Below are 14434 nucleotides of genomic sequence, written 5' to 3'. Positions count from 1 at the left end.
AATTCATTAATTAGTGAGAAAAAAAAATCATGAAAACGTATAATTAACATAATTTGTGGGTGGTGTCAAGAAATTGAGTGAATCGACGAAGGAGAATAAAATAAAATAAATGAAAAATCGAAAAAAAATTGAAGGTGTGTGTGGTGGTCACATGCAGAAGGGAGCGTAGAAAGAAAGGGCATATGCGAGGGAGATAAATAATATGCCAAGAAATACCGTTAAGAGAGAGTGCCACGTGGGACTCTACATGGCAATCACCCATCGCATCTTGCAATTGCAATCTTCAACCTCTGCCCCAACTCTCTTCCTCCCATATGCCCATGGCGTTCCTTCTCATCACCACCTTCTCCTTCTCCTCCTTCTCTTCCTCCTTCTTCCACCCTTTCAATTCCACCTTCCTTTTTTTCCCAATCTCTCTCTGTCTTCTCAATTCTAACCCTAACCTCACCTCTTTCGAAATCTCCAAACTTCAAAAACCGCAAAATATAGTCTGAGAGAACCATCACCCCTGTTCAAACCCATCAATTATTTTCCACTGGGTCACGCTTTCACTCCCAAATTTCCGATTTTTCTATCTGTTTATCGCCTTATTCCCCGTCTCAGGTATTGCTGATGGTTCTCTCTGAATACGGATCTGCACAAGTCGCCGCCTTGGATTCTTGTTTTTGCTTATATTCTTTTAATTCTATTTCTGCCATCGCCTCGAGGCTCTGTTTCTAGAAATGTGATCGGCCTTCTGTTATTTATTATTTATCATTTATTTATTTATTTATCCTAATCTTCAACTTAATTCCAAATCATTGACTCACCTATTGGGTGGGGCTACCCTGTTTAAGGCTGTGAAAGTTTGGAGTTTTAAGATGTATCGTGAGTTGTGATGATGTGAGTGGTGCTCATGTGTAATAAAGGGTTTCAATGCTTGAACGAGTGTGAGAGTGAAGTTGATCAAAGGCAAGAATTCTTCGTCATGGATAGTCCAATTCGATCGCCAGCTGCCGGTTCAGGCTCCGGCGAAGACAGCCGGCGTGTTAAGTTTTTGTGCAGCTTTCTGGGGAGCATAATGCCCCGTCCCCAAGATGGGAAGCTGCGTTACGTCGGTGGCGAGACACGAATTGTGAGTGTTTGTAGAGATATTAGCTACGAGGAGTTGATGGTGAAGATGAGAGAGCTGTATGATGGGGCTGCTGTGTTGAAGTACCAGCAGCCCGACGAGGATCTTGATGCTCTTGTTTCTGTTGTCAATGATGATGATGTGGTTAACATGATGGAAGAGTATGACAAGTTGGGGTCAGGGGATGGATTCACTAGGCTCAGGATATTTTTGTTTTCACAATCCGAGCAGGATGGTTCCTCACATTTCATTGATGGGGATGATTCTGAGAGGAGGTATGTTGATGCATTGAATAGTTTAAATGATGTTGCTGACTTTAGGAGGTTGCAACAAGGAGAGTTTCCAATGATTAGCCCTGTTGAGGATATCCATGTGGCTGGTGAACAGTTTTTCAATCCAATGAGTGTGGAAAGTGGGATTCATACTCACAGAAGTGGGGACCTATCTATGCCACCGTATAATATGCATCATCTCTCGATCCAGCACCCGCAAACCGTGGGCCCAAGGTATACTGAAATGGATTCTCCTTGGAATCCTGCTTATTACTCTCCTAGACACCATGCTCTCCACGACTCCAGATCATTAGTTGAATTTCCATCGTCGCCGTCTGGTAGGTACCGAATGCCATTTCCAGAGTTACCAGATAAGTGCATTGATCGAGGGCCGGAAGACTATGCTCGACATCATGTAAACCACCATCCTGTGTATGATAATCAACAGCAGTATGCTGATAATGTTTTGTGGGTGCCGACTGGAGCAGCACATTCTGAAAAGACAGGTTTTCCAGGCAATATTCTTCATGGTTCCCATGTTGTTGATGGGAACAACATATGTGAGCAGTGTCGCATGGGTTTTCAGAGAGGTCAACCACATCTGGAACATTCTAATATAAGTAATGGACTTCTACCGGTTGCTAATCCATGTGGAGAATGCCCCCTGCCAAATAGGGATGCTTTCCCCATGAATGTTGATGCAAAGTTACATCCCGCAATGTATCCCAATGAACCTAATGGTGATCACAGGTCTGTTTATAATGATACTCAAAATCATGAGAGAGGTTGGGGTTTGCAGCATCCAACAACTGCTCGGGTTGAGGAATCAAGAGGACATCTATCTGTATCTGGAAGAGTGGGTGATGTTCCAGTTGCAAATATCTCTCTTGGGCATGGTAGTGTGACCGGTGGACACGCCCTGTCGTCCAATTATCTTCATCAACCGGTTGGACCTGAATTGGGTACTGAACTTTTCCCTGACCAAACCCTGACTGCATCACCAAACGTACAAATTGCTCCACTAGAAGAATGCAATGTGCGGTACGGAAATCCATCTTCTCCTTATGGAGTAGACAGTAATTATGCTGTGCCCCGTGGACATCCACCTGGTTTATGGAGGAATACTCCAATTCCTGTTCATTTGGGACCATCTTATGAGGCAAATACCTCACCTCCGCAGGTGAATGGTATGATAAATGCGGCATTAGTCAGGGGAGAAGGCAGTCCAGGGTTTTACATTGGACCAGATACTCAAAATCAATGGGTTGATTCCTCACAGAAATTGACAGGACATGATTGTAAAGCCATCCCAGAATATTCACATGCACATGCTCTGAACTTGAATCCAACACTCCTTGGTCCAGAGAATCAGCACCCAGTTACTGTAGATACCATTCACCCTCCACAGGACGTGAGTACTGGTACCTGCTTGGAACCTTTGCAGGTTCCAAAATCATCTTTTAATATGGTTCATAATCAGGAGGTTTTAAGAAATGACACCCATTTGGCTACAGCAAAGACTTTCGAATCAAATACTTTGCTTGGAGAAGGAATAGTGGTAAAAATTGAGGACAAGGTTAAAGGCCCTGACACGCAGACTGTATATTATTCAGAGCAAAATAAAGTTGCTGAGAATGCATGTCCAGCTGCTGCTTCTGTTGATTCTAATAATTCAAAGTCTAAACCTGAAGGAGACTGCAGGCATGTTGAGAAACTGGCTGATGAGGACCATTCTGTTCCACAAGATTATAAGCATTTAGGTAATCAATTAAGCCTCTTGCCTGAGTTGATTGCTTCTGTGAAAAGGGATGCAGTAGAAGTTGCTGAAGTGGTGAAAACTGCTGCTAAGGATGACCCAGCCAATTCTCATAATCAAAATTTAGACGTCAAGGGACAGACAATAAATGAAGTAGAGCCAGAGGTAACAATTGAGTGATTTTAATTTCGTCTTTCAAAAATTTAAATTAAATTTGTTCTCTTTTATTGAGGTTTGGTTGTGTTGCTTCATTTTATGATGTGTATTTATTTGTCTTGTAGAATGCTCATGGTGATTTAGAATTGAACTCTGAAAGTGACCATGTAGATACTTCTAAAATTGAGCCTACGAAGGCTGAGGAAGAAGCAATTGCCAGGGGATTGCAGGTTTTCTTTCTTACTCAAGTTCGTCATGTTCTCATCGTATCATGTTTTGAGGTCTTTTCTGGCTTTCCTTTTCCCACATCCTAGGGTTTGATAGTATGCTGATAATTTTTCAGACTATTAAAAATGATGATTTGGAGGAGATCCGCGAGCTTGGTTCTGGAACCTATGGAGCTGTTTATCATGGGAAATGGAAAGGCTCTGACGTTGCCATTAAGAGAATAAAAGCCAGTTGTTTTGCTGGAAGGCCATCTGAAAGAGCAAGATTGGTATTATTAGTGTTTGATGTTTTTCCCTTCGTTTAAGTAACTGTAGATTTAAACCTTGTAGAATAAGAATTTTCTAATCTCTGTCACAATTTTTCAATCTATTGCCCGAAAACGACTTCCTTGAAAAGGCTGAAATTTGCTCTACAAGAAATATTTGAATGTATTAGATGTGCATAATATAGAATATAGAATTGCTTTTGGATTCATGTCAAGGGTCAATCCATTGTTCTACATAGAAATTCACTCATAGCACATATTGAAACGTTTATTTGATACCCAACCCTATATAGTGATTTCATTCTGCTTCTTGCTCCAGATTACAGATTTCTGGAAGGAGGCATTGATGTTGAGTTCATTGCATCATCCAAATGTTGTCTCCTTTTATGGCATTGTTCGTGATGGCCCTGACAGTTCTTTAGCAACAGTCACAGAATTCATGATTAATGGATCTTTGAAACAGTTCTTGCATAAGAAAGATAGGTAATTTGTTGCATTCATGGGTTTATATTTCATCAATATTTAATGTTTTGAGTAGCCTCCCATTGGAATACCTTCATGGATCTTGTGATGTATTACTTATGCTGTTTATTCTGAGCAATTTAACAGAACAATTGATCGTCGTAAGAGACTCATTATAGCCATGGATGCTGCATTTGGGATGGAGTATTTGCATGGAAAAAATATTGTGCATTTTGATTTGAAATGTGAGAATCTATTGGTCAATATGAGAGATCCTCAACGCCCTGTCTGCAAGGTACTAATAAGAATACACTCACTGATGCACACAAAAGCAACCTGCAAGGGGAGACTGAAATGAGGCTTGTGTATTTTTTCAGATTGGTGATTTGGGTTTATCAAAGGTTAAACAGAACACTCTAGTGTCTGGTGGAGTACGTGGGACTTTGCCATGGATGGCACCTGAGCTTCTTAGTGGGAAAAGCAATATGGTATCGGAGAAGGTATTGGCATAGCTGGTTTTGGCTTCACACACCTAATACTCTTTCCATTTTTTATGATGATCAGCGTCTATACTTGCTTGTGATGTAGATTGATGTGTACTCATTCGGAGTAGTTATGTGGGAGTTGCTCACAGGTGATGAACCCTATGCTGATATGCATTGTGCTTCAATAATAGGTGAGAGCCAAGTAACAAGCAAAATGCATACGAACACTTTGTGTCTTCCTACATATCACACTTCTATATAATGTTGCAAAATCATCCCAACAGTTTATATTTTTAGAAATTTTCTTGTAAGCGTATTGGTACACTCTTCTATTATATTTATCTCAGGAAGTCACCAACTAACTGCGTTTAAATTTGAGTTTATACTTTCTGTAAGTAAATTTGTTAGTTCTGGTTGGAGTGAATCTGACTATAATTTTTCAAGCAAAATAACCCTGACATGGATTGTTTCAATTTTTTTTTTGGTAGTCCTACTTAGTTAACTGTAGTTCTTGCATAATATTTCTCTGAATCGTCTTCTGTGTCTGTCTCTGTATGGAGTATTTAGTATCTTTGAGTTGTTCCAGAACAGCACATCTCATTCCTCTACAGAGTAGGTGCAGTCGGGTTTCTAAATATTTCTCCCGCGTCAGTTGCTTATTGCATACTTGGCCCAGGGGGAGTGGGGCTTCAGCATTACAAGATTGCCTGACTTTTCTGTTACAACAGTTTTTTTTTTTGGTGATTTTCTGTTGTAGCTTCGCAGATGAGAGAACCATAGTATATGACTTCCAATGCTGTTATTGAATCCTTATTAAGATGTAGACTGAGAATTGATCTTGAAGACATTCCCTTGATGAAAAAAGAACAGAAATGAAAGCACTGTCATATATTATTTGTAAAATTGAAATTCAGGTGCCAGTGATGATATTTTGGTCAGTTTATGACTATATTTTTTAAGCTCTAGTGCTTACTTGAACTACCTGATGTACTGCTGTAATATCATTCTACTATTAGTAAGGAACTTAATTTTTTAGAACTGGAAGGTAACAGGTTGTGTATAACTTGTCCCGAAGTATCCTTGCGACAAAGTCGTAGGTAACAGATAATTTGACTGGAAAATGAATAAAAACTTGGCTATTTCTAGACAAAAGGATGGAGTGTCTTGATCTTTGGCCATATCTAGCATCAATTGGGTTCTGAATATTCTGGTAGAATTGGCCATATATCAACTTTCACCATTGTTGTACTTTGTTTTGCAGGAGGTATCGTGAACAACAGTTTACGTCCTCAAATACCATCATGGTGTGATCCTGAGTGGAAGTCTCTAATGGAAAGTTGTTGGGCTTCTGATCCTGCAGAAAGACCATCATTTTCAGAAATTTCCAAGAAGCTAAGGAGTATGGCTTCTTCAATGAATGTGAAATAGTCAATTGATCTTGAGTCAGTTAATTGAACTTCTCGAGTTGTATGTAGCCTAGAATTGGTTAAAGGGAAATAAGGTGAAGCATGGTTCTTCCAGTTCAAGGCACCATCAAGCATAGCTTTATAAAGGGGAAAAATAATTGAAAGGAGTATTCAAGCTTGCCTAGCTTGTATCGAGATATCATGCCTTGGTTTAGTCTAGAAAGTCTTTTGTAATGTTACCTTTAATGATATTATCCTTGGTGCAGTAACTTGCACTACAACATGGTTTCTCTCCCAGAAGCAGCATGGTGTTCTGAAAAATGCTACTTGTGGTGGAACATCAATATATCACAGTGTGAGTTATTTTATTATTATGTGGATACCAGACACAAAAATATTTTCTTCTCTTAACGTGTAATTTATCAGTTCTCTACTTTGTTTTTGCAGTTTTACAGGTGATGAGGGTGATGGTAGCAATAGTTGTGGCTTTACTATCACTAAGGAACCATGCCTTCTGGAGGGATGTGTATATAAACCAACCACCAACATGTCTCCTGTGCTTTCACATGGAGAGGATAATGACGAATTCTGCTTCCCATTTTGATGGAACAAATTCAATTTCTCGTCGATATTTTTGTTTAAATTGCTTATTATATTGATATCATATATTCTTAATGACATGAATGTGCATACTTAATGACATAAATAAAGTTTACTTTTTTGTATGAATAATGTCAAATATTTTTTTTTTGCAGATTGTGTGCTAATGTCTAGGAAGAACATGTATTGGGACTATTTTTTTATGAGAATAATTTTTGCTGCATATTTCTGTTAGAACGAGTTTCACTCTGCAGTTCGGTTGATATCTCAGTATGAATTATAAAGCACAACATATTTCTGTTGCGATTTAATTGAAAAACTTACTATGGCCATGGTCACCGATATTTCAAGACTTCGTTTTCACGCAAATCCGAACATCTGACAACGTACTAATCACTCGTTTGATTGAAAAGGATTAGTTGTGTAATACTAATTAAGTTTTTATTTTGTGTTTAATGTTATAAATTTAACAATTTTTACGAGTTTAATAATTTGATAAACAGAATGAAACATAAAAAATTGACTTTCTCATTCAGCACAAGCAAAAAACAAGAGGCAAAATGACGATGATGAAATACTCTAAATTAACTAAACCGTCGTTTGATCTGAACTCTGAATTTGCAAGTTGTGGCATTAGTTGCTGAATTAAAAGCGATTACAAATTTATATCACAAACTTTCCACGTTAAGTATTCTTATGAATTAGGAAAATGTCATGTTAATGGAAAATATCAGCAGAGTTTAAAAAAGATAATTAAATTCAATAAAAAAAAAAGCTAAACTCTTTACTTAAAATAATATTAAATTTTCAATTTAAGTTTATGACTAAATGACATTTTTTAGGTGGAGTTATTCGTATTTTTAATAAGATAGAACTTGTTGAGAAGATGTTTATGTTGATAACTCCCCAAGTGACGAACCAATACGAAAAAACGTCATTTTGAGAGTTTTTCCATTTTTTTTTCTTCTTTTGGAAAGAGGGGCTGACGTAAATGACAAAATGAGAAATTTAACATGGTTGACTCCATTAATTCCCTGTACCCATACCAAATGCATCTGATATATATGGTTTGAATTTAGAGGATGATGGGTTTCCAATGATTATATATAATGAAGTTTTATAAGAAAAGAAAAAAACGGTGCAACACCAACTCTGAATGCGAAGAAAATCCAGAAGGTCAATTTGTGTGACAACATCAACATCTACTCCTTCTATTCACTACCTAACACACGGGTTAGACTTCTCCATAAAAGTCAAACTACTCTCACTTCTTACACTTGTCTCTATTCTACCCCATCAATCACCACCAAAAGCATTACGTAACATTTTCATTTTACAACGTTATTTAAATCACCACCTTTTTAATTACTTACAACATCTCTATAAATAAATATGCCTCACAAAATTTCATATTCCCCTCATGTTCAATAATTCACATTGCTGTTCACTCTACAGTACTTTAACCGGTTCAATATTACCTACTCAGTAAATCATAGTAACTTCTTATACTCAGTATTTTAGGTCATATTACTTATAAAAACCTAGATTATATGATCCAAGCATATGTGTTTAGAAGCATTACTAAAACAATTAACCTAACTGCTATAGCATTTGACATTTCTATGGGGCGTGACTCGAGAAAGGGATGAACTCGGTAACGTAACTATTGTATTAACGTGTGTTGTGTAATATTTTACAAAAAGTGCATGAAACGGGGATAATAACAGTTTGAACTTGATTTAATGATTTATACTTATTTATTAGCACAAGTATAACACGTATACGTATTTCTGCAATTGTGATTAGTGTGATTTTAAAGAAGAATTGATACTGGTGCATTGTGTTGGTATAAATAAATGTTTAGCGTCCAAGTCTACTAACAGCATCTTTGTCAACCCTAGTGACGACATATACAACACTGTGATCTTTGTGCCAATCAATGTTTTTTTTTTATACTAAAACGACTTTTTTCGATCTCGCGCTTATCTTAAACTCTACTAATTAAAACACTAAAATAAACTAAGTGAATCACAGGTGTCATGATAGCAAAGTTATATTTCCTCGGATCAACATCTAATCAATCATCTACCAAAAGCATAACCAAACAATTCAATTTCTAATATTACGAAAAGTTCATCTGTTAAAATTTAACTGCGAGTTTTACTCTCTAGAAATGAAAAGTTCAGCACTATATAACAGAAGATTTTGAATATCTTATGTAGGTTTCAAATTATATTTATATAATTTTTTCTTAATAGATTCACTAATTTGTTTTAGTGACGAATACCTTTCTAAGATGAGCTAGATACAGATAGGAATACGTAATACCCTTAATTAAAATATGTATGAATAAATTAGGCAGAAAACCGATAATTAGAAAGATAATTTTGGATTGGTGTTCCATTTTTATCCTCATACCAAAACTGTACTGAGCAGTTGTTACAATAGATTGGTCTTCCGGATGATGAAATGTACTGTTCTTCCTCCCATTTGGCTTCAGCTTTTTCTTGAAAAAGAAACAGAGCGTCAATTTAAAGATTCTTAGTTAAGGAGAAAGACAAGCATAAGGATGTTTTCTTGGTCCCAAAGATCCGAGACTATTTGATGATAAAGATATGAATATTTATAAATTTTGGTAGCTATAAGTGCTTTTTGAATTTGATGGTTTCCCCTTGTTATATTTCTAAGTGAGTGCGGTTCTCGACCTTTATTTTCCTTCTTAGTGATTAAAAAATGACTAGATGAAGTATTAAATTAGAAAACCAAGGTCAATGAGTGGTTCTTTCTTCTCAAAAATATTATATTGCGATGACCTTTCTGTTTGGTTTTACATCTTTTCTTCTTTTCATACAGTTTCCTATTGTCTTTTAACGTCTCCTATCCAACTTGTCAAACAGGAACAAAAAAGAAAAATAAAATGAAATGGGATTTTGTTTGATATTAACCCCAATAATTCCTATAACCAAAAATTAAAGAAAGGACTACAAAAAATATAGCAATTAATTTATCCAATGTTTGACTTTTTCATTTTCTTATTTTTTAATCTCATAGCTACATTATTGCCCTATCAAACCCGATCTCCAACTCCAAGGCTGGTGAAAGAGCCTTTCTTTGAATTATAATAATAAGCTACTTCGAGAGCTATAACGTGTCTTCATCTTCTAACTTTGGATAAACTAGTAAGCTATACAATTTTATATATTAATTAAAATTATTAAAAATCACAAACTTTTATAGATGCTTTTAATGAATCTCCCATATAAATTGTAATCTTCAATATATTTTCACCCTACTCACATGTTAATTGTCACTTGGTGTGTTGTTTTTAAATCTCTTTATATAATAGTTAATCGATTCAAAATTTTGAACTTAAAGCTTGTATAAGTTTTTTTTATCCACAAAAAAAAATATGTTAAATAAGAATAATAGGATTGTTTCAAGTCTCATACAAGAAACAAATAAAGAAAAAAGATGAAAAAGTTATAACACATTCAGTAACTAAACTATATATGTCTAGAAAAGCATTCCCAACTAAAAAATATAAAGCAATCTATAGAACTATTTTGTTTCCGTAAGTTTCTTTATATGATGTAAAACTCCCTTCACTGCTAAATTGAAACTTCTTCCGAAACTCTCTGTTCCATTAGCATAATTGGAGTTCTTGCTCAAAATATGCATAAGAAGATTGAGTTTACAAAATTGCTTAGAAATAAATAATAATAATACTCTTTTTTTTAACAAATAATTAACGTATCATTTAAATTAGAAATAAATCTCTATTGCTAGATAACACATTGACATAATGTTGAAATTGTTTAAGATTTTGTTGCTTTCTCCGATCGATGAAGGGTTATGATATAGAACTTTGTCAAGTAACTTAGACCTAATTTGTATGATGAGAAGAATTCAAGCTAAATAACTGTGATTTTGACTTCGAGGGAGAATGAAGCACTTGAGAGTGGAATAACATGAACTTGAGTTAGAAATTACTAGCCGATACGACGGAAATACACCAGTTTTATTGGTGTGTGGTTTGACATAAGAATGAGTTGGTTAGGATTTTGTGGTGAAAACAAAGCAAGGGCACATTTTCAAGATATTTGACTATTTTTTCTAACTTTCATCATCAGCTCGTCAACATCTATATATTGGTTTGACATACACTTCAATCGCTTTAAACTGTATAGTGCTTATGTTGAGACCTTAAGAAAAACCAATATAACTATGACCTAGTTTCAAGTCCGTACAATCCCATGAAGATGACCCAATTTGTCGCAATATTTATTCAATTTCAATTTAAACGCAACCATCATGGAATATATATATATATATATCTATCTGAAATTCAAGGCTGAAGAATTACGAAGGAAAATATTCCATCTTTGATGAGAAATGTGACATTTTCCAAAAATGAAAAAGAAAAGTTCTGTTTTTGATTCGGTACACTGCGACATTTCCATTCTTCATCTGCGTACGCACTTACCTGCTAAAATAATAGACCAGAAGTTAAGCTTATACATATTTTCTCTGCAAATGTATTTGTTTTTTACATGATCACGTTATTGACTGAATCAAAGCAATATGTGTCTCCTTTCCACGAGAATTCCTGAGTTAAATAATATTACACAGGGGTAATTTTTTTTAAGAAATAATAATTTACCAATAGGAAGGTCGCAGTACATTTCCCACAATAGAAAAAGATGTGTTGGGAAGGCTTGACATGGAACATTTTGAAGGATAATGCCGACAAACTAAGAGGATGGAGACTTCTATTGATCAAATACTTGTAGCATTGGGTTGAAGTATTAAACTAATAGAGCTATGAAAAAGCAGTGCAATTTTTTATGAAAAGGAAGAGGAAATTTATGTTACGTTTGTCCAGTTGCATGCATAATTAAACGCGGGTGACCGAACTAATCCAAAAAGGAAGACAGAGAAAGAAAGAGAGAGAAAGATGGATGAAAAAACCCTAGAAGAAAAAAATGGAGTTGAAAATAGCTAGTGAGGGAATGGAGGGGGTGAGGTGTGTAAGACTTTTTGTCCTTTTAAGAATCACATCAGCCATACTTGGCTACCTATAAATCACAACCTTCCTTCGCCGTAGTTTCCCAACAATCCTAGCTAGCAAAGTTGATATTTGCTTCAACAAAAAACATAAAGAGAAACCTAATTGGAGAGAGACAACAACACAACAACATGGGTAGAGCTCCATGCTGTGACAAGGCCAACGTCAAGAAAGGACCATGGTCTCCTGAAGAGGATGCTGCACTTAAGGCCTACATTGAAAAGAACGGAACTGGTGGCAATTGGATTGCTCTTCCTCAGAAAATTGGTACACTCCTTTCTTATATGTTTATTTATTTTCTATTGAGAGTTTTATGAGACCAAGAGAGATCTTATTGATGGATACAAATAATTCCCAGGGCTCAAGAGATGTGGAAAGAGTTGCAGACTTAGGTGGTTAAATTACTTGAGACCTAATATCAAACATGGTGGATTTACTGAAGAAGAAGACAACATCATCTGCAATCTTTACATTAGCATTGGTAGCAGGTCATTCTCTCTCTCAAAAACCCCAATCTCTATCTTCGCGCCTGTGCTGTTGTTTCTCGACATAACTGTTTGTCCTTTTTCTTTGTCACTAGAATATGTCTAGCTACCTCCACATGTTATTTCTTTGGTTGTTCCTAGAAATTAACCGAACATGTTCCAACATAATCTGTATAGGTGGTCCATAATTGCTGCTCAGTTACCTGGAAGGACAGATAACGACATCAAGAACTATTGGAACACTAGATTGAAGAAGAAACTGCTTGGGAGGCGCAAACAATCTAACTTCAACACAAAGGACACAAATAATGGAATAGAGGAGAACTCTTATTCAAATGCCCTAAGCAGCTCAGCCCTTGAAAGACTCCAACTGCACATGCAACTTCAAAGCCTTCAAAACCCTTTCTCTTTCTACAATAACCCTGCGTTGTGGCCTAAGTTGCATCCTTTCCAAGAAAAGATGATCCAGAGCCTGCAATCTTTGAATGACGGCTCTAATCCTGTGGTGCAAGATGCTTTGCCTACCCCCCATGTCGAACAAGGACAAAAAGATGAGTTCATCTACAAGCCTCAACATGATGGTGCAAAGATCCATAGCCCACAGGTTCATCTTCTGGAGAATATTCCTTCAAGTAACAGTGGAGTTTCCTTTGTTGCTTCTGAGAGCAATAATAATCCAATGCACTCAAGTCTTGCACCAAGAGCTGAGGCTGTTGAACAGACTAATAATGTGGGATTTCAGCAACTCGGTGCACTGCAAACTGAACTAGATGACATTCTGAACAACAGAACAATGGGTTACGTGCCTCAGGAAGATCATCAGATGGCTGAATTTGATTGTTTCAGAGAGATGAATGGTTCCAAGGACAGCCTGATTTGGTGGTCCAATGATTCTGATACCAGATCAGCATCCTCAAATTCCTGGGATTCATCTGCTACTCCAGCTCTTTTAACACAAGGGATGTTCCAAGATTATGAACTGGGTTACAGTCTGTAGTGATTACAAGGATTTAACTTTCTGGTTATGCTAATTTGTTGTGTTAGTCATAAGATGTGGAACGAGGAGCATGAGAAGTAGCAGGTCTTGTAAACAACATCGTGAATATAATAATGTAAATCCGATCAATGTCTGAGTAATGTAGAAACTACTAGTTTGTTCTGAACAATAACCAACGTGGTCCTTGATATATATATTTCTTAAACTTTAAAACATTGTTCCATAATTAGTTTGATGCTAACTGAGATTCTAATGCATTTGATCCCATGTCCTTTGACTCTGCCAGAGTATAACAAGAATTTCACTGTACTTGTTGCTGTGTTATACTGGTATAATTTAATATATACCAAATGTTTTAGGGTTGTAAAAGCTGGCTTTTCTGAGCTGTATGGCTGGCTATAGTATTAACAAAAAGAAACCAATTCATAGTATGATTGCGGACCAAAAAGGGATGACTTTCTTCTGTTTGTTTTGCATAGTTAAGATTAGCATACTTAATGTGAATTCTCACAGAAATATCAAAGATAACAAGATTTCATTGACTTCGTTAGCTCTTACACTGGAGATGCCAAGTTAATTGGAACGTGAAATAAGATTCCCATGTACTCTTAGTCAAAACTTGTAGTAACAAAAAGGATATGTTTCATGGATTCAAAACCACCCAAATTTCTCAAAACTCTTTTATATTATAGTTTGCATTTACCTCTATTTTTTGTGAAATCTTTAATAAACTTTTTCATGTCAAAAACTAGTTATCTCAACCATTAGACTAAAAATAATTCCACAGCAGTTGACACAAGATCTAATAAAATTTAAGTGTAATTTAATTCTATAAATTGACTTGCAACTCGAAAATTATATTCACATATATATTATAATTTTATTTTATTTGTGATCTCTGACAATTTTATGATGATTTTCAATATCTTTATTGAGCTTACTCTTGTTATTAAAGGAATAAAATTACATTATGTTGAATAAAAAATATATATTTTCTCTTTTGGGATTACAAGAATATTTTTAATGGTTTTATACTATTATTTTATTTTTATTTGATAAAATATAAATTTTATTCGGTGGAGCAAGTGGATAGTACATTAATTATGATTAAAATTATATTTATAGTTTTACTGCAAAGAAATGTGA

General features: G+C 35.7%; 2 protein-coding genes across 2 annotated transcripts; both read left to right on the top strand.

The window, feature by feature from the left end:
- Positions 1 to 212: 212 nt before the first annotated feature.
- Positions 213 to 6866, top strand: LOC148207018 (kinase superfamily with octicosapeptide/Phox/Bem1p domain-containing protein). The gene is made up of 9 exons (XM_088105281.1): positions 213 to 3304; positions 3421 to 3525; positions 3639 to 3791; positions 4108 to 4271; positions 4398 to 4545; positions 4628 to 4750; positions 4839 to 4926; positions 5997 to 6496; positions 6589 to 6866. Exons 1-8 carry the CDS (start codon positions 896 to 898, stop codon positions 6161 to 6163), a joined length of 3357 nt encoding a protein of 1118 aa, XP_087961407.1. The 5' UTR covers positions 213 to 895; the 3' UTR covers positions 6164 to 6496; positions 6589 to 6866.
- Positions 6867 to 11745: 4879 nt separating this feature from the next.
- Positions 11746 to 13457, top strand: MYB36 (myb domain protein 36). The gene is made up of 3 exons (XM_047310151.2): positions 11746 to 12073; positions 12165 to 12294; positions 12469 to 13457. The coding sequence occupies exons 1-3, from the start codon at positions 11938 to 11940 to the stop codon at positions 13286 to 13288; spliced, it is 1086 nt and encodes a 361-aa protein (XP_047166107.1). The 5' UTR covers positions 11746 to 11937; the 3' UTR covers positions 13289 to 13457.
- The last annotated feature ends 977 nt before the right edge of the window (positions 13458 to 14434 follow it).

This window comes from Vigna umbellata, chromosome 1, assembly GCF_029865625.1.
Source record: "Vigna umbellata cultivar VRB3 chromosome 1, Vumbellata_1.0, whole genome shotgun sequence".
NCBI classification, from domain to species: domain Eukaryota; kingdom Viridiplantae; phylum Streptophyta; class Magnoliopsida; order Fabales; family Fabaceae; genus Vigna; species Vigna umbellata.
The sequence above is the reverse complement of the archived record's forward strand: the minus strand, read 5'-3'. Positions and strand labels throughout refer to the sequence as shown.

Coding starts and splice junctions, on each gene's coding strand:
- LOC148207018 (XM_088105281.1), top strand. CDS start 896: ATGTGTAATAAAGGGTTTCAATGCTTGAACGAGTGTGAGAGTGAAGTT. Junction 4,546..4,627: donor CTCAACGCCCTGTCTGCAAG/GTACTAATAAGA, acceptor GTATTTTTTCAG/ATTGGTGATTTGGGTTTATC. Junction 4,751..4,838: donor GCAATATGGTATCGGAGAAG/GTATTGGCATAG, acceptor CTTGTGATGTAG/ATTGATGTGTACTCATTCGG.
- MYB36 (XM_047310151.2), top strand. CDS start 11,938: ATGGGTAGAGCTCCATGCTGTGACAAGGCCAACGTCAAGAAAGGACCA. Junction 12,074..12,164: donor TGCTCTTCCTCAGAAAATTG/GTACACTCCTTT, acceptor AATAATTCCCAG/GGCTCAAGAGATGTGGAAAG. Junction 12,295..12,468: donor TACATTAGCATTGGTAGCAG/GTCATTCTCTCT, acceptor TAATCTGTATAG/GTGGTCCATAATTGCTGCTC.